At 44.8% G+C, this 25211-nt stretch overlaps 2 protein-coding genes across 2 annotated transcripts in view; one reads left to right on the top strand and one right to left on the bottom strand.

The window, feature by feature from the left end:
• Positions 1 to 199: 199 nt before the first annotated feature.
• LOC8038635 (mannosyl-oligosaccharide 1,2-alpha-mannosidase IA) lies at positions 200 to 20063 on the top strand. The gene is made up of 10 exons (XM_040205396.3): positions 200 to 1482; positions 11246 to 11464; positions 12286 to 12366; positions 12435 to 12529; positions 12647 to 12864; positions 13602 to 13717; positions 15074 to 15182; positions 16380 to 16499; positions 17653 to 17825; positions 18644 to 20063. The coding sequence occupies exons 1-10, from the start codon at positions 955 to 957 to the stop codon at positions 18881 to 18883; spliced, it is 1899 nt and encodes a 632-aa protein (XP_040061330.2). The 5' UTR covers positions 200 to 954; the 3' UTR covers positions 18884 to 20063.
• A 3304-nt stretch (positions 20064 to 23367) lies between these two features.
• LOC8038634 (filamin-A) overlaps positions 23368 to 25211 on the bottom strand; it is a 92507-nt gene continuing 90663 nt past the window's right edge. Inside the window, exon 32 of the mRNA XM_029979107.4 lies at positions 23368 to 23801. Coding sequence (XP_029834967.3) covers positions 23614 to 23801 — 188 coding nt within the window. The 3' untranslated portion in view covers positions 23368 to 23613. The remainder of the gene's footprint in view (positions 23802 to 25211) is intronic.

Genomic DNA, 25211 nt, shown 5'->3' with positions numbered 1-25211 from the left:
GAACTACTGGAAGCTGCTGGCTTTTCTTTTTTTTTTTCTTAACCGCGTTGTAAACAAATCTTTTGAAAGAACAATACGAAAGTAAAAAGTAACCAAACTAAATAATAAAGAAACAAAAGGTTGGGTTGGTTGGGTTGGCCCACTGATCTCTAGTGTAGAGATCAGTGGGTTGGCCAAAGAGGGATGTGACGAGAGACACGACTCCCAACTCCCAACTTGAGAACTCGAAAGAACTACTGCAGAGCAGAAATCTGTCCGTGAATCCACAGTTCGACCGGAACCCCCACAGAAAGCGCATCAGCATCAAAAGCGCCAAGGCCGACGAGGCGGGTCTCATAATTTATATTTCCGTCCTTGCATTCCAAATAAAAATCGAAAGAGTTCGGCAGCCAGCGCCACCGCACAGGCCATCACGGTTGATCACAGCTGATTGGCAAAATCGGCCGGCTCTAGCGCTACGTAACGGGACCTGCTGCGGAGGAGTTTCCTTCTATGTCGCGGAGTTTTTGCCACTTTTCTAAATCAACTGCGTCTTCGAACTGATACCTGATACACCGTGGGAAGGCAGCATTGCTTAATTGGCCTCGCACATTAACGGCAGTGTCCAGGCAGCTCTAACCCCGACCTCGCTCAAAGATGGGAGCGGTCTGCTGGGCTGGGCCACCCCCGCGACTCGAGCCATAGGCATCGACCACGGAGCGCACACCAGTGGGCACCAGCGCCGCATCCGTCTGCGTCAATCGTACTGCTCGGGATTTGCGGCATCCACGGCATTTGTAGGTTCTGCGCTTCCGCCTTGGTAGCCGTGCTGGCCGTGCGCTCTGCTGACGTCATGAGCGACTGAAACAGTCGTCGCAAGAGTTGTTGCAGTTGTAGCAGTTGTAGGGAGCCCGAGTCACGTCGGTCACGTCGGGGGAGTGCTGCTCGGAGCAAGCTCTTCGTCGATTCATCGGCATGGCTTCGACGGGGACTCTCCCGACCTACCTCAAGTACGTGAGCGGCATCCCGGGCGTCGGGCCGGCTCGCAAGACGCTACGAGTTCGCGAGAAATACATCGTAGTTCTAGTACTAGCCACTTTCTTGATGGTGTGCATCGGCGCCGTGTTCTACCTGCCCGAGCTGAGGGCGTCCAACGCGTATCGGCACATGAAGAACGCCGGCCCCGACCTGCTCCTACCGCCGCACGCAGTCGACGAGAACGTCGTGCGTCACAACGCGGCCGCCGACGAAGAGGATCCGCACCGAATCGAGGACCGGGAGAAGCTCAAGAACAAGATCGACCAAGATCAGGAGCCGATGCAGGTGGGGCGACCCCAGGGACAGGCTGGGACGTCGTCGACGCCTTCCAGCAGCGGCTGGGCGAGCCCCGGCCCCGCCGCCCTCGCGAAGGGCCCCAGCGTTGGCGAGGCGCCACGCGAAACCCCCAAGTCGCCTTCACCCGTGGAGACGCTTAACCGCGAGCGGAGGGACAAGGTCCGAGAGGTAAGGCTTCCAGTTGGTCGGGGATCGTCGCGTTTGCACCCTCCCCTTCCGATATTGGGTTACTTGACCATCCCACTCGAATTTTCAGCCGTTTGCTACTGATCCGAGTACCTCTGCGATTGAATTCATTTGCCTTCAGGACATCAGACATGAGGCATGGTGTTTGCTGCAAACATCATGACAGAATGGTATCCACAAACGCCTCAAGCTTGCTTCGAACATGTTGTTTTTGTATGAACCGCATAGAAGGAAGAAACACTCAGACATTCTCTGCAGATTCTTTTGTACAATGTATTAGTGGCCTTAATCTACCTCGACACACCGCCGTCGGCACCACGGACGGAGCACGCAAGGAGGTTGGCAAACTGTGAGGAGGCTGGGGTCACACACTTGCCTTTGCTTACAACCGAGTTCTTGTAACAGATTAGGCTCGGTCGATTTACCTGCACTTGTGCAGAAAGGCGCAGTACGGTGTAGTTCCAGTCGTATCTCGATACAGATATCGGAAGTATACTGCCCTACACTATTTTGTACCAATGCAGGTAAATCGAATGAGCTTACTGGCACCATCTGTGAGGGGGCGATGAAAGCGCTGGGTTGAGATTGCGACTCTCTTTGTAACCAACTTGGCAGAAAGTAAAATCTGCCGAGTCAAAAGCTAGTGTATTTAGATCCATAAATAGTGGCACATTAGGTAAGCATTAGATTCTAAAATTGGTAGTGGCGTGATTGAAATAATGAACAACCAGCACAAAACGCTAGGAGCCATTTTTTAAGAATGTATGCAAAGGCACGATCACATAGAATACTTTGTTCATAAACTAGCAAAAATGGTTGGCATAATCGGTCATTGTCGCTCTCTTTGACCAACAAATATTAAGGTTCACATTTATCATGCTTTGATGAATTCACAAGTTAACTATCGCTGTTTAGTTTGGGATACCACGGTTAGAACTATTATATACAAACTATTCACTCAAAAGACAAAAAAAACTTTCGTTGCGAATGTTTTCTATGACACTCGTGCCTAACCCGTATTTTGTAGCCACAATGTCACAAAAGTTGCAAGTTTCTTTGACTATAGTTTTTTTTTTCTTTTTGTATTAATTTTTTATTGTAGAGTGCATTGCTTTTTTTGCATCATCTTTCAAACTCGAGCGTAGAGTGCATTGCAGCAGCTGCTGCTCGTGGCTTCGAGCCCTAAGCATCATCAGGGCATGTAGCCGTGAGTGCGTGGCCATCCCCATTGTGCGTGGAACAATTGCATTGCATTCTGCAACATCTGCTTGCAGTGGCATCCCTTTAGAAGCCGAAGAATTTCTTGAGAAAAATGAGTTAGAGGTAAATTCTAGCATATGTTTGTCCTGTGAATTTGACTATTGCAGGCACCTGAACCAAACCTATCAATAGGCGTGAGAAAAACTGAAAAGACATCTCTTTGGTGTGACATCATACCGAGAGGTTTCAACATTCTTGCGTGTGCTGCTTGTGAGAGAACGCGTGCGGCGTTTTTGGCTTGCCAGAAGGCTTGTAGAAAGCGTGGAAACGTTAAAATCGCTGTGTACTACAGTAATGCAAACTTAAAAAATCAAAAACCCTCTGTAAGAATCTCGTAAAACCATTAAAAACTGCTAGATTTTGGGTGCACACAATTTATTGCTATAATTAGCTTAAAAACAGTGCAATAAATAAAAGAACAATTACGAGGGAGCTGCATTGTGCAACGCAGATCACTTCCATGCACAGAACAATGTCTATTGCACAATCTTAATGTTATCAGGTGTTACCAGACGTGTTCTCTGCCATACCAGTTGTTGTACACCTCCGTCGTTCTGTTCCTAGTGCAGTATTTTGTGGCAGTTCAAAGCTCCAGCGACCGAATTTGCATGCTTTGTAAAAAAGCTGCATTTTCCAAGGGATCTGACTCGTCTAACGTCGCTTAAAGCTTCCAGTAACCGGTTTTGAGGCTTAGAATCTTATTGTTTTTATGTTATATGAATTTTGTGCATATTTCGCTGTGCCCATTTCATCTGGCAGACTTGAAAAGCGAAGTCGTCCATTTGTTTTGTAAGGCCGTGAATCCCCTGAGTGCTTAGATGGGCGTTGATGTTGCAACCTACAGAGCCCGGGTTGGCTGTTTTCACCCGAGGAAAACCCGAGATAAACACTTTCCGATGTTCAAATGCCTGTACATTCAGCGTTTCTGTGATGCGGGTTGTCTGAAGCTACTTGTCGTTACATCTGTCATGCTTATGCTCTTGTCAAATGCGGGCGACGTCGAATCAAACCCCGGGCCCCCGACGAACTCGGAAAAGATTGACCAACTTAGGGTATCAATCGATGCCCTGATTGCTAACTCTGCCCAAAATCAGCTTGAGAACTCAAAAAAGCTAGACGAAATAAAGGGTAGTATCGCTGGTTTGGGAATCCGCGTTGGTAATTTGGAAAAAAAAGTGGAAGAGATTAAAGTCATCAACGAGAACTTAACCACGGTGAAGTCAACTCTGGGCGAGCTTCAACAAAACACTTCTTCCTTGCAAATTCAGTCAGAGTCTCTCGAAAATGTTGTCAATGACCTAAACAATCGGTTAAGGAGGAATAACCTTATTTTCAAGGGACTACCAGAGAGCGATAATGAAACTTGGAACCAAGCTGAAACAATCATACGTGAGTTCGTAACAAGAAATTTGGGGGTGAACTTGGGCGAGGTGGAAAGAGCGCATCGCATCGGTCGCAGGAGAGACGGTTTCCATAGGCCGATTATTGTGAAACTTTTGAACTTCAAAAGTAAAGAGGAGATACTTCGTAACGCTTCCAAACTGAAAAACGTAACTTCACCAAAAGTGTCGATCTCGGAAGATTATTCCGATAAAACCAGGCTGGCGCGACAAAAACTGTGGGAGTACGCTTCTGTGTACAGAGATGAAGGAACAAGTTACAAAATTAAGTTTGATAAGCTATACGTAAACAACCAGATCTATGTGTACTCTCATTCCAGCCAAACCGTCTTTCAGCTCGGAGGGCGTTCCCCTGTTAGCGCTTCCAACGAATGACTTGCTCAAAATTCTAGTACTGACATTGCACACTTACCCCGATTATCATTTTTAATAGCCAACTTTCGAAGCATCATTTCAAAACAAGTAGAATTTGAAAACATCACTGTAAGCTGTCAACCAGATATCATATTTGGAACAGAGACTTGGTTATGCCCCAATATCAACAGTTCCGAACTTATCTTATCTAATACTTATAACATTTATAGAAAAGACCGAACGACACATAGAGGAGGCGGCGTTCTTATCGCTGTTAGAAAGGATATTACTTGCTCGGTCATTGAAAACATTTCGCCTCTAGAAATGTTGTGGGTACGCTTGCAATTGGACTTCCGATTTCTGCTCCTCTGTGTTTGCTATCGTCCTCCGAATTCGCAGAATGATGAATTCAATGATTGTTTCTATAATTCCGTAGGCACCATAACTAAATCATTTCCTAATCACCCGCTTGTCGTAGCTGGGGATTTTAATTTTCCCGGTATCAATTGGTCGAGTCTTCAACTCCATAACAACTGTCTTAACCCACTTCAGTCCAGTGCTTTTCTTCAAACTCTACGTATCAACGGTCTTCACCAGATGGTTTCTGAACCCACAAGAAATAACGCCATCTTAGACCTATTTCTAACTACACATCCTCAGTGCGTGCTGGGCGTCAACATTATTGACCAGATTAGTGACCACAAGATTATTTCTGTCAATGCAGCCTTCCCTGTTCAACGCTCCACCAAGGCTCGGAAAAATATTCACGACTATTCACGTGCAAACACTGTAGACATAAACACAACTATGGCTCAATTCGTTATAGACTACACACACAACCACGCATTACGCTCTGTCGATGAAAACTGGAACTTGATCAGAAGTCAACTTCAACAAGTGTTGTCACGTCACATTCCTACTTTTTCAATAGCATCGAATCCGGCCTCTCCATGGTTCACCCGATCTATAAAGACACTTCTGAATAAAAAGAAATGGCTCTTTCAGAATGCTACGAGGTTTAAGACATCCCTACTTTGGACAAATTACCACACTGTTTCAAATACGTGCAAGCATGAAGTAAAAAACGCCAAGAGGAAATTTTATGGCCAGACACTACCAGATACTTTGCGATCCGACCCCAAAAAGTTTTGGCGTGTCGTTAATCCAAAGAAAAGGGTCGCCCACCCAGATCTAACTGATGAGAACGGTGTCCCACTATCGGACGGCGATGCAGCCAACGCGTTCAATAACTTTTTTTCCAGTGTTTTTACAGATGAACGCTTTCCGTTGCCTTCTTTCGTTTTGCGTTCAGACAGCATTGAGCCTATGCCCCCTTTAATTTTTACACCTCAAGGTATTTCCCAACTCATTGAAAACCTTCGAGTCGGTATTTGTCCAGGAGAAGATCAAATTTCTTCAAAACTCTTAAAAGTAACAAGGGACTTGATATCTCCCGTTCTTTCACTATTTTTTCAGCAAAGCCTCGACTCTATCATTGTTCCTGCCGATTGGAGTCATGCCCAAATAACACCTATCCTTAAAGCTGGTCCATCATCAAATCCTACCAACTATAGACCAATATCCCTCACTAGTGTGCCTTGTAAACTCATGGAACACGTCATATACACGCACCTTCTCGCTCACCTCGATCAATTCAACTTTTTGTTTCCAAACCAACATGGCTTTAGGAAACATCACTCATGTGTCACCCAGCTATTCGAGTTCGTTACCGACCTTCATGTCAACACTCATGACAATCACCAGACCGATATCATCTTCATCGACTTTGCCAAAGCTTTTGATACTGTCCCACATAGTCGCCTTCTCCTAAAGCTATCACGACTCCGCATCGAACCGTGCATTCTTAACTGGATCGCTTCCTTCCTTTCTAATAAAACTCAGTCCGTAAAAATAAACGCTTCTCTTTCTTATCAATGTTCAGTATCGTCTGGTGTACCGCAGGGGAGCGTTCTTGGGCCTCTTTTGTTTTTAATATATGTAAATGACCTTCCTTCTTCGTTAACGTCCACCATTAGGCTTTTCGCTGATGATTGTGTCATATACAGAAAGATATCCGATACATCCGATCATTTAATATTGCAAAATGACCTTGACAGGATCGGAACTTGGTGCACCGACTGGCTCATGAATATTAATGTCTCAAAAAGTAAACACATGAACATTTCCACATCGCCAAGTAGATCGTCTACCCAGTATTTCCTTCAAGGACGCAACATTGACAGGGTGTCCGCTTACAAGTACCTTGGTGTCCACTTTTCAGAAACGTTAAACTGGTCTTATCAGGTAGATTGCATAGTAGCAAGTGCTCATAAAACCCTCGGCTTCTTGAAAAGAAATATATCTCTCGCACCTCCGTCCACTAAATTGCTTGCCTACAATTCGCTGATACTTCCAAAACTAGAATACGCTAGCGCTGTCTGGAGTCCTCATCAGGCATACCTTGTTGATAGACTGGAGTCCGTCCAGAATAAGGCAGCCCAATTTATTACCTCTGACTATTCATCGTTTACTAGCGTCACGTCACTAAAAAACAACCTTGGTCTACATTCTCTCGAGAAACGTCGACGGCTGTCACGACTATGTCTTTTTCATACTATTTTCAATAGCGCATCAACTTTTAGGCAAACCTACTGCAAACCGCCCTCCTATATATCACCCAGAACGGATCACCAACTCAAGATTCAGCCGCCCAAATCACGCACACTATTATTTTCCTCATCGCCTGTTGTCATGTGCATTAGAGATTGGAATGATATGCCATACGAAGTTGTATCGGAGACTAACCTAGCAGCATATAAATTAAAATGTGAACAGTACATTGGAATGAGCAGTTAGTAAGCGGTCTCTACCTTGATATTTGTTTGCCTTGCACGCTGTTGTATATTTTTGCATTTTCATCTTGATCTTTTTTTGCGTTAAGTTTTGTTTACTCATTCAATTATGTCGCGATATATGAAATTGCAATGTTATATCATGTATGTGTTCTTTTTCCTGCTCTTTTGTCTGCACGCTTTCCCCAGTGCATTTTTGTGCGTATTATTTTAAGATGTAAATAGTATATACGCGAAAATACTGTTTTGAAGTTCTAATTGTATATTATGAATTTCCCCCCTCATGTAATGCGCTCGCAAGTCGAGTGCCTTTGAGGTAATAAAATGAAATGAAATGAAATTGGAAGGCATGTTTTGAAGTTTGTCATGGTAAAATCTCAATGACGTTGCAAGCGTTGCTCTTACTGACAATTTTGCTGCCAGTAAGCAATAAAACGGCAATCCCTTGTCTCTAACTTACCACAGAAATTGGGTTATTTATAATTTATAAATGTAAAATCAAAAGCATTTAAAACAGCCAGAAAAAATGATGACGTGACTTGAAAACCGCTAAACATACATACCACTGCCCGCAAAATGGCCATTTCTCTCGCTAAATGACGCAGAAGGCCGCAAAATTTAGCAGGAAAACCGCTAAATTGGAAATTAATATATCGCGATTCGCTCTTCCACAGAACGCGCTGGGAAGGAGGGGCTTCAGCTCTATCTTGAAAGCGACATTTGTGATCTCGAAAGCCAAGTAAAAACGATTTCAGTGTTTTTTGTTTTTCTTAAATACAGAACTGTTTACTAGTTTCCCTTTACAGAGTACTCAGTCAGATATCAGCTGCAAGAGCATATTGAAAAGTAGCTGGCTCGACAGGATCTGATTATTTCGTTTTTTAGCTGTGTTGAAGAGCAGGGAGTTTGCGTCTCCATATGGACACGTTACATGGGTAGACAGAGTGGATAGTTTTCTACACATTGTGTATTGTCAGCATATAGAGTAACGCAGTTGCGCAGAATTGACCTTTGTATTAAAATGCTAGCATTTGTTTTTTCTCGCAATAGGTCGGGTAACATGATTGAAAGATAAGGTTAAAATGTAACACACAATGTGAATGCAGCCTACCCATTTTTAACCTACAAAAATATTTTTGTGCAGAAAATTGTTTTAACTTGCTTTTCTTATTTTTTCTTAAAGACAAAATTATAAATATTTTGACCTCGACGTCATTCAAAAAAAAAAAAAAAAAAAACAATTGAGAGGCTCTGTGAGGTTGTATCATCAATCCAAAAGCGGGCTGACACCCTCTGGTTTTTTTTTTCAATACTGTACATGCCTTAATTTCAAATGGTTGCTTTTGTTGTAATTATGCACATATTTCAATCTCGTCTTGAACTAATATAGGGCATTTTTGCCAGCCACAGAATGAAGTGACAAATGTCAAGCATGAATGAATTTATAAATTATTGATTGTGTGTGCGACCAGGATAATAAAGGGTCGGCTATGTCGAGTGTAGCAAAGGGTCGCATGTCAAGGATCATAGCTTGTTCTCTGGCTTCTTTCTGCAGTGGCTACCTTTGACTTAAAAGTTGACCTTTTTTCAGCAGTTTCAACACATTGAGGTAAGCAAAGAGATCCCTAAAACATGCTCCTCTGTGAATAGAAACAAATTAAATTTATCTAAGGAGAAGGCAGACAACGAAAGCTTTGGTCACCTTTATTGCTGCATGTTATTTGTCGAATGTGATGATTTTTGTTACGCGGTGGTAAGATTTGGAAATGAATTTGTTTCACAGTTGGAAATAATTATTTGGGATCACTTTGGAATACCTTTGCAATATTTGCTTAAAAGGATTGCTTTTGTCTAAAGGTTTGTTGAACATGCTGTGCGTCTTATTATACATACTTGATTATAACTATTTTATCACATTGTCAAGGATAGCATAGTTGTGCGTTACTTTTCTTGGCGTTTCCTTTGCGTGAGAGCATGTGTCAATGAGACGCAAAACGAAGTCACATGCTCTCGCATCAATGTGTGGAAACCATGCTAGCCTTGCCAACATGGCATACAATATTTGATGCCAAGTTTAGATCCCCAGTAAAAGGCCAGATGATTCTCATAAATTGCACACAATAAAATAAACGGAAGTACTGTAAAACCCTTTATATTTGCAGCTTCAGTATTTTGAAAATTGGGCAAAGGGGCCCCATAATTTTGGGAATTCTAGTAGCTGGAATATGGACCTATGGACGGGAAACATATTTGCATGCTCTTTGATTTCATAAATTTTTCAACATGTGAAGTTTAGGGGCTTTGCTAACCTTTAAGCATTAGAACTTTCACTAGAAGCGGTGTTGCTTTTAGGGTGACCACCTTCTTGCTAGTGAAATGCGGGACACGCGGGGGAGAGGGGGGGGGGGGGGGGGGGAATTTATTGAGGCGCACACAACAAACCAAGGCTCTATTAACACATTTATTATCCCATACTGTTTATACACCTGCTAATTGTATTGCAGCAATTAAGCTCAAATAATTTTCACTACCAGTGATAAATTATTTTGAATGCCAAAGATGGTATTACATGTGCTGATGTTGAAAACATAAAAATCGACTGTACCAGAACTCAATGCATCAAATAGAAATAAGAAACAGTAAATATTTTTCTGGTTATTGTTTCCTGTCCACGCTTACTTCTATCAACATGGTCCTACACAAATTTTTAACATTATGTTCTTATTTGACCAATGCATGTGTGGGCTGCCTACACTAAAAAGAAAAAAAAAGAAATCCACAGCAAACTTTTTGTATTGGCATGGTGCTACACAAATTTTTAACATTATGTTCTTTTTCGACCGCTGCATGTGTGGCTGCCTTCACTAAAAAAAAAAAAAAAAAAAGAAAAAGGAATCCACAGCAAACCTTTCGCATTGGCATGGTGCTACACAAATTTTTAACGTTATGTTCTTTTTCGAGCACACCTTTTGCATTGGCATAGCAATTTGAAAATAATTACAACATTTTATATTTAAACTTTTGGCGAGAACTTTTTCGTACAATATTTTCCCACCAAAGGGAGAGGCACAACGGCGCATGCGCTTCGGTCCTCTTGCAAGAACGACGGTCGCTTCCCGCAATGCTTGGATAGATCATAAAACATGGCGTACCATTTCGATTCACACAATTACTAGCGACCTCCGCACTTCCCCGTGCCTCATTTTTTGGCAGCACCGTGAGTTGTGGAGTGAATTTTACGACAGTGTGAAATGCGGGACATTTTGTAGATTTGGGACTTTCTCGCGGGACGCGGTACACGAGCCCTCAATGCGGGACAGTCCCGCGAGTCGCGGGACGGGTGGTCACCCTAGTCGCTTTCCTCATCAGTACTTCTGCAAGTGCTGCTATGGTAATTCTTACAAAAATGCCGTACCTAATCGACATCAAATAGGCCAGGTCTCAGGATGGCACCTGATATCCTACTAAGGGCTTTGATGTCCATCATCTTCAAATGCAAGCCTCAGTGTGCAAATCTTCCACACAATCTAACAGAATATTATTTTCAGGAGCACAGCCACCCTAAGAAAAGAGCCCTCAAAGCTTTTTGTACCACCCCCAGGCAGCGAGACCCGAGGAGTGATGACAGAGATCTGTCGTTCTTATTATATTTATTACTAGCGGAAAACAAACAGCGCGAGGACAAGGACAGAGTAGAAGGCGGTAGGCACACACAGCCTTCTACTCTGTCCTTGTCCTTGTGCTGTTTGTTTTCCGCTAATATGAATGACCAACTAGCCCAATCGTCAACACTACTGAATATTTATTACCGTTACTATTATTTGGGTGGGGCTTCGTTGCCTTGCAGGAATGAATGCTCTCTTGCTCCTCCACTTGCAGATGATGAAGCATGCGTGGGACAACTATGAGCGGTATGCCTGGGGCCAGAACGAGCTCCGTCCAGTGTCCAAGGTTGGCCACTCGGCGGGAATCTTTGGCAAGACGGTGATGGGGGCCACCATTGTGGACGGCTTGGACACACTCTACCTCATGGGCCTGGGAGAGGAGTACAAGCGGGCCCGTGACTGGATCGCAGAGAATCTCAGCCTGGATCACATTGTAAGTGCTTTGGACCGGGCTGAGATCATCCGTAGACTACTTTCCAACTTAGTGACTTTTGCTTTGCGGACTTCCACTTTGCAGACTTGCACTTCGCAAATTCCCAATTTGCGAATTCCCACTTCATTGACATTCCTTCCATAGATGTTCACTTTGGGGAGGTCGTTTTGTGGACCTCAGCGTCCATTTTTTAGCCTTTCATCGTGTGCATGATTACTTGCTTGGTGTAAGAGTGTAAGAAGATTGTTAGCAAGTAGATGTATTCATAGCCAATGATAATGTAGTGATTGCACAGGCGAGCTGGTGGATGTTAACGATTTTGTTCTTAGCCCGAGACTGAGGCAGGAAAAGAGGAAAGTTTTAAAGTATAAGAAAAATCAACAGTCGAAATGAACAGCATGGTATTTATAGCATGCATATAAGGGAAGCTGTCTTGCTGTTCCAAACTGCTGAGGTCTGGAGAAATAGAAAGGAATGCAAGGATCTGCGAGCATAGTCGTGTTATTGAGAACGAATGCTCGAGCAGTAACAGACGGGTGGCTGAGGGAAGTATGCATTACAGCAATGACTACGTACTGGAACGCAGGGATAAACCAGTACTGTAGACCTGCATTTATTTGTCTCGAGATTTTCTTCTTTTTTTTTTTTTTGCACATGGTATCCTGTTTTCATTGCATGTCATGTGCGTCGATGTGTGTTTTTCTAAACACGAGGTGCCAACATGTTCTAGAACAAATTGCCTTCCGCAAAACGTTTTTGTCAAAACACTCCCAACAAGGTGAGGCTTTTGACTCTCATGCTCTTTCATGTTTCATTTGCAGAATTCCGACATCTCTGTGTTTGAGACGAACATCCGCTTCGTAGGGGGCTTGCTGTCGTGCTACGCCCTGACGGGAGACGTGGTGAGTATTGGACTCGTGGTCCCAGTGGCGGACAATCTCGTGATTTGGGCCGCGACTTCCGACCCTAGGTGTTCAAGGAGAAAGCAGACCAGATAGCACAGGCCTTGCTGCCCGCCTTCAACACTCCGAAGGGCATTCCACATGCTCTCATCAACGTCAAAACGTGAGTGTGACATGTCTTCTCCGCGCGCACGCAGACGGCCACAGGGCCACATGGCATCCATCTGACGTTGCGTCAGGATGTCGTGGCTGATATCGTGCTGCTGCTTCTTTCTGGCAGGAAAGAGAGCAAAAACTATGCATGGGCCTCCAGTGGCAGCTCCATTCTCGCCGAATTGGGCACAATGCACCTGGAGTTTGTGTACCTGAGCGACGTGACGGGCAACCCTGTGTACCGGGAGAAGGTGGAGCGCATTCGGCAGGTGCTTGTCGACTTGGACAAGCCCAAGGGGCTCTACCCGAACTACCTCAACCCCAAGTCCGGACACTGGGGACAGTGTGAGTGCACCGACGACAGAACAACACCAGTTTCGCAGAGGAGTCTCCAAGACAGGATTGCAGTTCTTTCAACCCATGAGATGTTGCGGTCAAGCGCGAGCACTCGTCGTTTTTTAATTGATAATGATCCTGCTAGGAAAGACAAAATAATCAGTGGCAGAAGCAATGGATACTTGGCACCAATCAGGCCAAGGCAGCAAGTCAGTTATTTGCCACATATGACAGAGCTGTTAGAAATTTAAATAAGATTTCAAATGAGCTCTTTATTTTTTTTTTTAATGTTTGGTAATTATCTTGGGGTTTTGGCCAGGTACTTCCCTCGCTATTTATGGCACTGACTCTTTTGTCGTACAGAATGGTTTGGTTATATCTCTGATGCACATTCACGTGCAGCAACTCTGTTTGATTGTCTTTGTTACTTGTTTGGCTGGCCTTACTCGTTTATTTATCTTTATTCTCTGGGGCATTGCAGAGGGGTAGGTTTCAAGAATGATCAAGTTTTGTGACAAGGATTAGTTGTGGCTCAGGACAGGAGTGATAACCTGATGCTTTTTGAATGAAATATCTAAGAGGGGCGATAGATGAGGGAATGAGATTCCACCTGCAGGAACATTTTGAAATCAGTCGTGGGAAGAGTTTGTATTTAAAATGAAGATCACTATGGGACAGCATCTGTCATGGATAGCAGGCTGTGTTGAGACAAGGAACAGTTTTGAGACACTAGTTTCGTTTCACAGACCACATGTCCATGGGTGCCCTTGGAGACAGTTTTTACGAGTACCTGCTCAAGGCCTGGATCCAGTCGGACGGAGAGGATGTTCAGGCCAAGAGGTTGGTCCAGGATGCTGTGCAGGTGAGACCCACTGGTTCTTCAGCATTATGAGGGCATGCCAGCTAAGCATTGTTTGAGTTTCCAAATCTTGTAAGTGTTCTGCGAAAGAGGAGATTCCTTCCAAATTTATGAAATATAAAAAGGCAGAAAAAAAAATTTGAAGTTTATTTTTTTTTGTGGTTGGTTGAGCATGTTGGTGTCTAAACTATGATTATGTTGATAAGGGTTCTTAATTTTGAGCAAATATCGAGAATTCTCTTATTGTTTTTTGTCTTTTTAAAGGGGTCATGAAACGCTTTTCAACTTTTTCCTGTTTAGCTTTCCTCCTCAACTCATAAATCGCGCATTCCACCAAACAGTTAAAGAAGACGAGAAGGGGGAGTCCCCTCTTGCTCGCACTCTCGTTTGCGTAATCCGGACACATCCATTCTCCCCCTAGAAGATTAGCCCGTCGCTCAAAATTCAGACAAAAGTTGCTTTACCCACCCCGTTCATTCCGAAGCTGACAGTGCTGTTGAAGCTACGTGCTCGTTGGGCCAGCCACACTTGCCACGAGAGCATGGAAAATGTGGCTGCAGAGAATGAAGTCAGGTGATGAAAGGGAGGTGGCTGATTGGTCCGGCAAGCGCGTAGCTTCCACCACAATGTCAGCTTAGGGGTGAAGGGAATAAGCGAGGTCCGGTTGCGTCTGACGTCAGTTTGGACCCGATGACGCGCTTTTGGGACCGCGGATGTATCACAGTGAAAAGGCAGAAAGGTTGCGAAGGGGAGGAGGTACGAAATAGTCCGCTCTGTTTTCAAATTTTCGCACTGAAAGTCAGACTTTTGACTTTCTACCTTTTTTCTTTTGGTCCACTGAGCGATGTGCTATTAGTAAAATCCCAATCTAAAATGATTTATCCCAACCCAAAAATTGTTTCATGGGCCCTTTAAGCATTCTAATGTATGGGCACGGTGGGTAGAACCCACTTTAAATTGACTGCCAAGGTAATTTCTCCAAAGTATGATGCTGTAATCTTTCACGAAGATGTTGCTGCATGAAACCTTTGGTTTGCATAAATGTCAAAAATTGAACATATTTTAATCAAAATCTACAAATAAAAGGTCCTCTCAAGTGGTGAATGTATGATAAGTTAACTAGAAATCGCACCATGGACCATTGGGACGTTTGAGTTGACACAAATTGGGAAGAGAGGAAAAGGCAATCAGTGGGCACTCTTTGATTCGCTGCTTACGGGAACAGCATCAGGTGATTATAGCGGGGTGCTTGGTTTCAGGTTAATTTAGCGGAGCGATGGGTCAGGCTGGCTCGTAGGCTTTTCATCCTGGTCCATGGATGTTCTTGCCAATAATATCTGTCTCCTGTCATTCTAACAGGCCATCGACTTGAGGATGTTGCAGCGTTCCAAGAGCGGACTTCTCTACCTGGCTGACATCAAATATGATCGGCTTGAGACAAAGATGGACCACTTGGCATGCTTTGCCGGTAAGGACGCTGAGAAGCCAGCAAGTCCAGGCTCCTCTGAGAACCTGATTTTTCACGCTGTTTGTTTAATTCATTCTGTCTTGGTTATCAGTGGTGATTGGAAGGAATGTTACTAGATGATGCGGGCAGCAGCTGGCAGCTCATTTTGAGGTTATCATTGAGGGCCTGTAAGAGTTTAGAATGCAGCATCCACATTTGAAGCTGTTCTCAAGTGCAGTTGTCTCTAACCATGTGTTAGAAATTAACCACAGTTTCTAGTGGTAGCTAGGAGTATGCCCAACAAATGCTAATGGAAGAACTGGGTGTACAGTAGCTCTATGCTTTATGGCTGGACAGCAGCTTCCTCCCCTTGGTGGTCTTAGGAACATTTACTGGTATTGAAGTATACAAGCCCCCATTTTCGACTTTATAAGTAGTTTTACTGCTTTTTAAAAGGGGTAAATACTTATGGAGACAATGTTACTGTGCATTTTAATACTAAAGATTTTAACGAACTTTCTAAAAGATTTTGTTGTGTCAAAAATGGTGCTGTTTCTTTATGAGAAATGGCATCACTGCTCTGTGTCGTTTTGTTGTCATTTAAAGCATTTTTAGACAAGCTCTTTCTCTCTGATCAGCTGAATTCAACTGCTTGTTCTCAACTGATCTAGCTGGCAACTGAATAATGGCCAAATTTGTATGGGCTTTCAGCATAAGGTCAAATGTATCGAGATGCCAAGACTGGCAAGGCTGCGATGCATGCAGACTTCAAGCGTCGTGATGCGACTAAAGTTTCTGTTCTGTGACTGCTTCAATCACAGGGCTGAATTTAATGAGGATGAGTTGCAGTGTTTCCAGTTTAGCTAACTTGCAGCACATTGTATTTTTTATTGGCACGGATCATTCAATACGTCTCCCTTCTTACACTCACGGCCACCAAACTAGACGCATAGGCCGTCGCACAATTGCTAACCTAAACAATAATTCTGGTGTTGAGGCGCCAACTTGATCATAGTTCCTTCAAGTGGTTATTTCCTTTCATATGAAGAAAACATGACTTGACCTCGTAACTTAGATATGTGCATTGAAGCATTGGGGCCAGCCAGCTGTGGCCATTTCTAGTAGGTACTCCTGACCCCAAATCACCATTATCACTGAAGAAAACGGTTTTGGTGTGCAACGATGCTCTGTCATGTCAACCGCCAAATTGAATTTCAGGGGGCTTCTTCGGCCTTATGGCACGAACCTTTGCGACAGAGCCCGGCTTCAACTCGGACCGCTACATGGAAATAGCGAAGAACATCACTCACACGTGCCATGAATCTTACGACCGTACACGTAAGTAGATTGCAATATGCTGGTTGCTTGTCTGCATGCTCGGCATTGAAGTATAGACATATGGGCCTCTTGCATAAGCATCATGTCTGTTTAGTAGGCTTAAGTGGATATTTATTGGACTTTGCAGACACCGGGAAGTGGCAAGTTAGGGGCAAAAAAAAAAAAAAAAGACTGCGGTCCCTTTAAAAATGTGCTCCCGTGTCTATGGGTTATTAGCTTCTAATCCTCTCTGATGCTTCCTACTATCTTTTGTTTATGTCGTGTAGTTGTGCCGGTGCATACCTATGCAGAACGTGTGATGCCAGTCATGATGTTTACGGTGAACATTTTAGTAGAACAACCCTAGTAAGGTGGAGGATTAGAGCTTCATACCAAGTTTTGCGGGGGAAGGGGGGTGGGGTTATAGGCTTTGTCTTTTTGGGTCCTATTAAAATGTGTCGATTGTCAGGTATGAAAAGTGGTAGCCTTTGTTAAGAGTCTGAAAAGTTAATTTTTACGATAAATGTGAGAATAAGAATAGCATAATAAACAGTGCATAAAACACGAAAAAAGACATGAGGGCAAACAGACAGCAGCGCTGTGGTTTGTTTCTTCCGCTTTCTCCGCGTTTTCTGAGCTGTTTCATTTACCACTGTGGTCTGCCTACTATCCCAATTGTCGATTCTAGTTTAGAATGAGAAACATACTTTTTCTGTCTGCTTAGCCACCTTAGCTTTGGCTTTGACTTCTTTCTAGTATATCTCCTCTCCTTCCTTGTGTTCTTCCTTGCCAATAGCAACTCTTCTTGGCACCAAGTTTAGAAACACAATTTCCTAATCTAGACAACACAGTACTATGCAATGAATCCAGAGGCTTGAATTTCGAGGTTTAATGGATCGACTTCCAACCTTTTCTAAAGTAAAATAAGGTGTTAACCAATGAAGTCTGACCCTATGTATAGACCATGCCAATAATCACTTTCTGCATGCTGCTGTCTTGGTCAACCGGGCTATGGAATGCGTTCTAAGCATGGAATATCAGATGCATCACTTTCCTGCACTGCCCAGTGACTTGGTATTTTTTGCCTGGGTGATAGGTACTGGAAAGGTGCATACCCTCTTGTATCTAGTAGTGACCTTTCTGCATCGGTGCTTTTCTTTCTGATTGATTGCAGCGACGAAACTGGGACCAGAGTCATTCCGCTTCACAGAGCAGCTGGAGGCTCGAGCGATGAAGCAGAATGAGAAGTACTACATTCTTAGGCCAGAGGTGATTGAGTCCTACTTCTACCTATGGAGGCTCACCAAGGACCAGAAGTACCGGGAGTGGGGCTGGGAGGCCGTCCAGGTGAGTGAGCGCTCGTGGGAGTGTATACATCGCCAAATACCGTAAACAGGGAACTCTAAGAACGTGTTTTGTAACCACGGGACACAAAAATGGTATTGTTCTTCGATGTAGGGCAGTGCGCATAATGCTTGCAGATGGCCCACACACCCCCCAGCTTTGGTCGCTGCATCACTGCATGCACTAAAAGGTTGAATTATGTACTATCCCTGTTAAGATTTTTCTTTAATGAAAGATCTTAACCCCTGCGATTGTCTCGTAATTGCCTCTGCATCTCTTGCATCTATCTACAAAACAGGTTACAACTGTTGCTCATATACTCTAGTTACAAGAGTACTCTCAACTGTCATTAAATCAGCAATCGTTGGCATCTCCCAACTGTCATTGAGCTCAACTAAGTTGTTCAGTGTTACAAGGTTCATAGGCTTAGCTACCCCAGTTGAGACGCGCGGCAACTGAGAACTTCCAATTGACTTCAGCTTCCCTTTTACGCTCAGGGGACGATGGGTGCAACCAAGCGCTAGCATGCTTCGAGCAGCACTTTATTTGCACGAGCGGTCGTGCTTTGAGAGTGCTCTGTTGTCTTCTGCGTACGAAACAAAGTATGGTATAGAGGCAACATCTTCAGGGACAGACTGGGTAAACACACACAGCTTTGTCTCATTATTATGGACAACTTGCATTATGAACGCTTTTACAGAGAATTGAGGTGTTCATATCAACAAGACGTCACTGTGTAGGGGCCTTTAACGGGTAGTGTAGCTCGTGCAGACGTCGGAGCAGGCACCGAGCCTCAGCGGTCGTCCTTTGGTCTCTTCCAGGCCTTGGAGAAGCACTGCCGCGTCGAGGGCGGCTACTCGGGCCTCAAGAACGTGTACCAGGTGGACGGTCCCAAGGACGACGTGCAGCAGAGCTTTTTTCTGGCGGAGACCCTCAAGTACCTGTACCTGCTCTTCTCAGACGACTCGCTACTGCCCCTGGACAAGTGGGTGCTCAATACGGAGGCCCACCCGCTGCCCATCAAGAACCGCAATCCGGCCTACCTGCCCAGCAGCAGGTGATGGACACCTCGGCGTCGCTACGGGACCCCCGCCGCCCCCCGCGTCGGCACCGCAGAGACACCGGGCACCTACCGACGCCCGAGTGGTGGCCGGGGGCGTGCGGAAGGAACGACAGAGGGGGCTCGAGGCCGTGACTGAACCGTGCATCCGACTTGCATGATCTAGACCGGCGTTCGCCACTTTCTCCTCCTGACTTCGGGGGTACTCGGAGCCGAACGAAGATTTAGACGGAGTGCCCGACCAAGATGCGTGCCGTAATGCGGCACCGGTGCTGCGATTTGAGGCCCTCGATTGGCCCGTGGGGAGGCTGCAATGGACACTTGTGCGGCAGGATCTCTGTAAAGGTGTGCCCGAAGCCTTTGTGCGTCGCGCATGCTCAAGACTGCTCTCTTTTAGGTGGTGTATAAAGGAACGATTGACTACCGGACCCTACAGTGCGAGGGGCCTCAACGCAAGCTGGGTTCGTTCTGAGAGCCAGCGAGCGTAAGAACCAAAATGAAGGGGGGTTTGGGGGTGCTACTGCAATAGGGGGCATGCAGCACCCAAAGGGGGTGCGCTGATCTAATTGGTCGCATGATCGCAATAACCCACGCCGTTCTCACTGACAAAGTAAGAACGGTGTGGCTAATTGTGATGCGCTGCCCGATTCCTTCTTTGGCATTCATAACGAGCAACGCCACAGTCTGAATGGCTGCGAAGTGATAATGGGAAGCGTGCGACACGACAGTGGTGCCGCGGTGCGGTTTCCAACATTTGGCGGGCACGCCAGTTGGATCGGCGCGCCCCCTTTAGGTGTCGCAAGGTCCCTCCAGACCCTTTACGAAATTTCAGAGTGATGCATAGATTATGTGCGACTGCCACTGTGAGCACGCATCGAACTCGAGCACTTCATCAGCATTCGGTGTGCGCTCGGATTAAAATGCATTCCTCACGAGTGCTGCGTCAGTGCTCTGCGCAGACTCAGAAGCAATCACGGGCCTCACGCTGGAAGCAGTGAGGCCGACTAATGGCGGGTGCGCATAATCTATGCATCAGTTCACAGTTTCGGAAAGGGTCTATTGGGGATGGGTGAGGTCGGATAAGTAAGAGTGTACAGGCCCGACTAAATTCTCGGTCGGTTGGCGACTCTTTAAAAGTAATAAATAAACCCTTGGCTCATTGCTCGGAGCATTCTCCGGTGTTTGTTGTGGAAGGCTGTTCATTTCGTGGGGTACGTGGCCTTGTAATGCGACGAAATGCTAATGGAACCCTGCTGCATGTTTACGACTGTCGTATAAATATGGGGGAGTTTCGGAGTGACTAAACTTGTGTATAGGTCTGTCTTAGTGTTTATGAAAGTTATGAGCAAAACTAATTTCATGAGCAACGTATTTTTACTCTGTTGGTGACGTGATGCGAATCAACCGATAGAAAGCCATGACATGCCGCTGGGGTAACCACGAGCAGCACTCGTAATTATGGAAGCTAAGAGTTGTCACTCAGTTTTTAGTTTGTCGTCGATCCACGGGTGATGGAGTGGATGGATAAAGATGGTCGAGCCCTCTAAGTCGGGCGGAGGCTTGTGCCACCTAGCCAGCACCTTTTATTTTAACTCTTAATATACATTTAAAGCAAAATTAATTCACCAATATTAGCAGCATTTTTTTCCTTTTTTTTTTTTTTTCAATTTGTGTGGTTGCCTTTTTGCAGCTGCCCTACGGATAGCCATGAAGGAAATTAAAATAACTATTCCTCCTTTCTGAGATGTATGGCACCACTTAGCTAACTTCTGCTTAATAATCCCGACCTTTTGTATGTTTTTTTTTTTTTTTTTTAACACAAATAGTTTAGGCTGTGTTTAAACTTTTAGCAGGCCTCGTTTCGTGACGCCGGTACTGCTCATAGGCCACGGGTGGCATACGGGCGGTGTAATTTTGTGAAAGGAAAATCGTTATTCATTCAATTAAGATGCCATTATCACACCTACTATAATTTGGATGCTAAGTACAAACAGTTTATTTTTTATTTATAGTAATCACGCAAATTACTTTTTAGGACTCCAAAAATACCCTTAACATTTTTTTTTTGGAGGGGGGGGGGGGGGGGGGGGATAACGGGATTGATGCAAACGGGGAAGGGGATTCAATAAATGTGCACTCATTCTGAGTGTAATAACTGAAAAAAAATATTTAGGTTGGAACTTAGGTTGAAAACATTATTTGAATATTTCTTTACAAAGGAAACCTTAAACTGCTGTGAAGGCTCCCTCCTTTCTTGACCTCGGAGACAGGCCACGCTGTTGAGTCGTTTCCCGCGCGCCTTGATGAAGTAACGAAGAGGAACTGCTGGCCGCGGCTGCTTTGCAGAGAGAAGGGAAAAACGACGGTGCAAGAAGACTTTGAAAAAGGGTGGTCGTCTGACCTTGTCCTTCGTGTTTATATGTTTTTCAAACTAAAGCTTCCATCACAACGCGGTCGCATCGATTCGTCATCGAGGCGCTGAGTTTGCAGGTCTAAGCGGCACAACTTACTTTCATCGGCTTATAAATCGCAGGATTCTGCGACGGAGCGATCGCAGGAATCCCGGAGAAAAACTCGGCCACCTGTTTGCGCATCCGGAGAAAAGCTCGTCAGTCTTTTGACCTTTTCACAGACTCGGAGAAAAACTCCTCTTTTAGAAGGAAAGTTTTTCGCATGATTGTCGCAAATTATGCTGAATCTGAAATAAGGGGAAAATACAAACTTTTTTTTTATCTTTTTATTTGCCAATCGGAAGGCTTTAGCTATTTTCTTAAACAGGGAAACATGGAGATCTTGGAACCGCTTACGCAGTGCCGGTTCACTAGATAATAAACTCGAGCTGCATTCACCGGCTATATTTTCCCTCGGCTATCCTTTCAATTACGTTCTATTAAAAAAAAATCCTAATGTGCAATTTTTTTTTTTTTGTGAGGTGCAGATTAATTAGACACGAGTAAACACCATTTACTTTAGTGAGGTATGTCTAAATGTCACGAGTACATGCGGTTATTGTGCACTTTATTTGCAGAGAAAGGTTTTCTTTTTTAAGCGTGCCTCATACACGTCAAAAACCCCTCGACGAAGCTAATATAAAGCAATAAAACGATAATTCAAAGGACAGCCGAACGAAACGTAACCGGTGTTAGTAGGATGCTCGACCCTTAGTTCACGGACTATTGGTTGAAGTTCTCTCCGCATTTGACGCTTTTGTTGTGAGCTTGTTTCCGGTTAGCTTTTCTAGGTCCCCCGCTCTAAGGAAATGCGTTATCAATCGGGTCTTTAAAGTGGTCGGAAATCCAACACCTGCTATAAAAGATGTTCGACATGGCGACAAGTTGACCGCGCATCAAAAGCGACGACGACAGCCTGATATCTTGAGACGCGCACAAAGCCCCCGTGTTTTTTTTTGTTTTTTTTTTTTGGATTTAACTTATTTTTCGTATCTTTCAGAGAATCACCAGCGCGGTTACTTTTTATCTCTATATCAGCCGAAATATATCGTCCTTGCAGCTGCGTAACAAACAGGGGTTTCCCCAGGAATTGAAATTAAGGGGGGGGGGGGGGGGGGGGGGGTATTGAAAATAGAGGAGTCGTTGTAAGGTGCCTTCAGAAAAAAAAAAAAAGAAAAAAAAAGGGGGGGGGGTGTACACCCCCCTGAGGAGTGTGTAGGGAAGTCACTGGTTAAAAATATAACAGTTCCCAGCAGGAACTGCCAATTGTGTTCTTCACCGGTATGTATACAGCTGCAAAATTCAGCGCTTCTGCTCTACTCATCGGTCTTTACTCTCCAAGGAACGATCCAACACGTTTAAGACGTATAGTTATTGACTGCTCCTATTCTACAATTTCAGTCGTCGATTTCAATGACCAGCAGTCAAAATTTACATAATTTAGGAGAAATACAAAATAGCGCAATTATTATTCTTCCTCTGTCCGTCTGTTGTTGGTGTGAATTCCCCGAACCGGAAGAAATATTCCGCAGAGCCATTTCGCCTCTTACCGCTATATATACTTACGTGGCCGACGCTACGAGCTGGTGAGACCAATCGGGCAGCGTCAAAAGCGCACCATCATGGCGTTCGCCATGGTTTTGTTGTACGTGTTTTATCGTCGCTGAACCAATCCTAAACGGATTAATACCTAGTGACCCGCGCTTTTTGATGCCGCTTGATTGGCTCCATAAGGTCGTGTACCGCCGACTGTGGTCGGTCTTAGTGAAAGGGAGTATACGTTGTGCAGAGAGCAAGTCGTCCGCTTCTTGCGTTGGAGTTGCGGTGATGTCAGAACGACGCCATATTGGCTGATTGAAAAAATAATAAAGTGGGTAGACCTCAAAGCATTTAGCATTGAGATCTACTTACTATTCTCTTTCGATCAGCCCATATGAGCTCGGCGGAGTTCTGACGTCATCGCAGCTTGTGCCCAAGAAGCAGATGACTTGCTCTCCGCATAGCGGAGCAACGCCAAGGACAAGCAGAGTCCGGATGAAAGCATCATCATCATCACAATATCTTTAATATGCAAACACTCTGAATGTACACTTGCAGAGGGGAAAAAATAACGGCACGAGCGGGTCAAGAAAAGTGAGCGAGACAGCACCCTCCCCCCCTCCCTACCCCCTTTGGGCGCCACGAGTGGTGCGCGATGGCGCGGCGGCGACGATGGCGCCCCACGCGGGTGCGGCGGAGGGTGTCGTTGTGTGAAGCCGATGCAAAGCACTGGTTGGTGGAGCTAGACGACCTCGACCTTGAACGGGCTGCCCGGGATGTGGTCGTCTCCCCACTTGACGATGACCACGTGGTCTCCGCGGTCCTTGACCACGTAGTTGACCTGGTACAGGTTGCGGCCCAGGTGTTTGACGAACACCTCGTCGCAGGGTCCCTTAGGTCCGTACACGCTGGCGTAGATCAGGTTGTTGCCTGCCGAGAGACGGACCAACGAAAACGCGTTCGCTTATCAAAGGGTTCGGCAAGGAACCTTACGCATGCCCAAGAAGAGGAAAATAAAGAGGAAAGACGAAGTAATTTATCCGCAAGGCTCACACTTTGCAGCGCTGAATTTCATGTACAGTGAACGATAGTTTTAGCACGAGCAAGATGTGGCTGGCCTAATTTTTGTTTGAGTATATTACTGAGGTCAAAACCACTACAGCAGTGTGGGGGGACACCTCAGATTGGGTATTAACTTAGGCGGTGAAGTGTGATATTTGACACTAAGATGGGTGAGCAAAACGCGGAAAAGAGCCTATCAATAGTGTGTTTACAACTGTGTCGCATGGTGAATGCGTAAGGCGTTAGGCTTCCTATAAATGTTATGAGCACCATTGGAGTATCTTTAGTTTTCTCGCTGTAATTAAACGCCCTGTCCTGCTACGCTATTTCCCTCACAAAGGGGCGCTCGTAAATAAGTAAATAAATAAAGGAATGGATAAGTAAATACAAATAACCATGACGACGACAATGATGATATCGACTCCGTTTAAGTTTTGGAAGGAGACTCTTATACTGGTTTTCTTTCTTTCTTTCTTTCTTTTCTGTGAAAAAATGTTGAAGACATAGAAACAGTCTTTGGATGGCGATCTGTAGACCAACGTAGATTATGGAGCCGGCGGCTGCAGGGCAACGTCAGCTTCTTCCGTTTCTCTTCAAAAACGTTTCACAAGCAAACCAACTCATGTTCTCAACTCCTTAAGGGTATTTCTTCTTCTTTAGTTTCTTTAATCCGCATTTTATTGAATATTGTCTCCAAATGTGTTTGATTGGCTCATTTTTTCTTCTTTTGATGGCTGCTTACGATTTTGACGTTAAAAAACACGTTTCTCTTCGCCTGCCAAAAGTGGTGTGTCAGCGGGGTTCCCAGTCTGCTTTGCCTATAGTTTCCGCCTAGGCGCTCGTTAATGCAGGATTAGAGTTTTAGAACAGGAGACCTCAAGGCTTTGTGTACTCCGAGCAGCTTGGGGAGCCACACTAATGTCATCTCATACCGTACTAATGGCATTTCATTTCTAGCTTCTGCAGTGTTAGAATCTCATATTCTGTGGTGTCGCTTTTTCCGCCATTGTGCAGTGCTTCAGACTTCTTAACAATGGACGCGTAAATTTCGATAGGGGTCTATAAATGATGAAAAATCTTTGTAATATACACAAAATGTATATACATGCTCTAGGTACTTATTAACACAAATATCGTGCAGAATAAGGCAGTTATTATGCCGTGGCACAGGCCTTTAAATTCCCTCCCCGAAGAGGGATGCCGCCGGTGTTCTCTGTCATTCCATCATGCGTAAACGAGACAGACACCCGCCACGGATCTGTGGGAAGGACGGACATA

This window comes from Ixodes scapularis, unplaced genomic scaffold (assembly GCF_016920785.2).
Source record: "Ixodes scapularis isolate PalLabHiFi unplaced genomic scaffold, ASM1692078v2 PGA_scaffold2__306_contigs__length_199485367, whole genome shotgun sequence".
Lineage (NCBI taxonomy): Eukaryota > Metazoa > Arthropoda > Arachnida > Ixodida > Ixodidae > Ixodes > Ixodes scapularis.
The sequence above is the reverse complement of the archived record's forward strand: the minus strand, read 5'-3'. Positions and strand labels throughout refer to the sequence as shown.

Coding starts and splice junctions, on each gene's coding strand:
- LOC8038635 (XM_040205396.3), top strand. CDS start 955: ATGGCTTCGACGGGGACTCTCCCGACCTACCTCAAGTACGTGAGCGGC. Junction 12,367..12,434: donor ACGCCCTGACGGGAGACGTG/GTGAGTATTGGA, acceptor TTCCGACCCTAG/GTGTTCAAGGAGAAAGCAGA. Junction 13,718..15,073: donor TGGTCCAGGATGCTGTGCAG/GTGAGACCCACT, acceptor TCATTCTAACAG/GCCATCGACTTGAGGATGTT.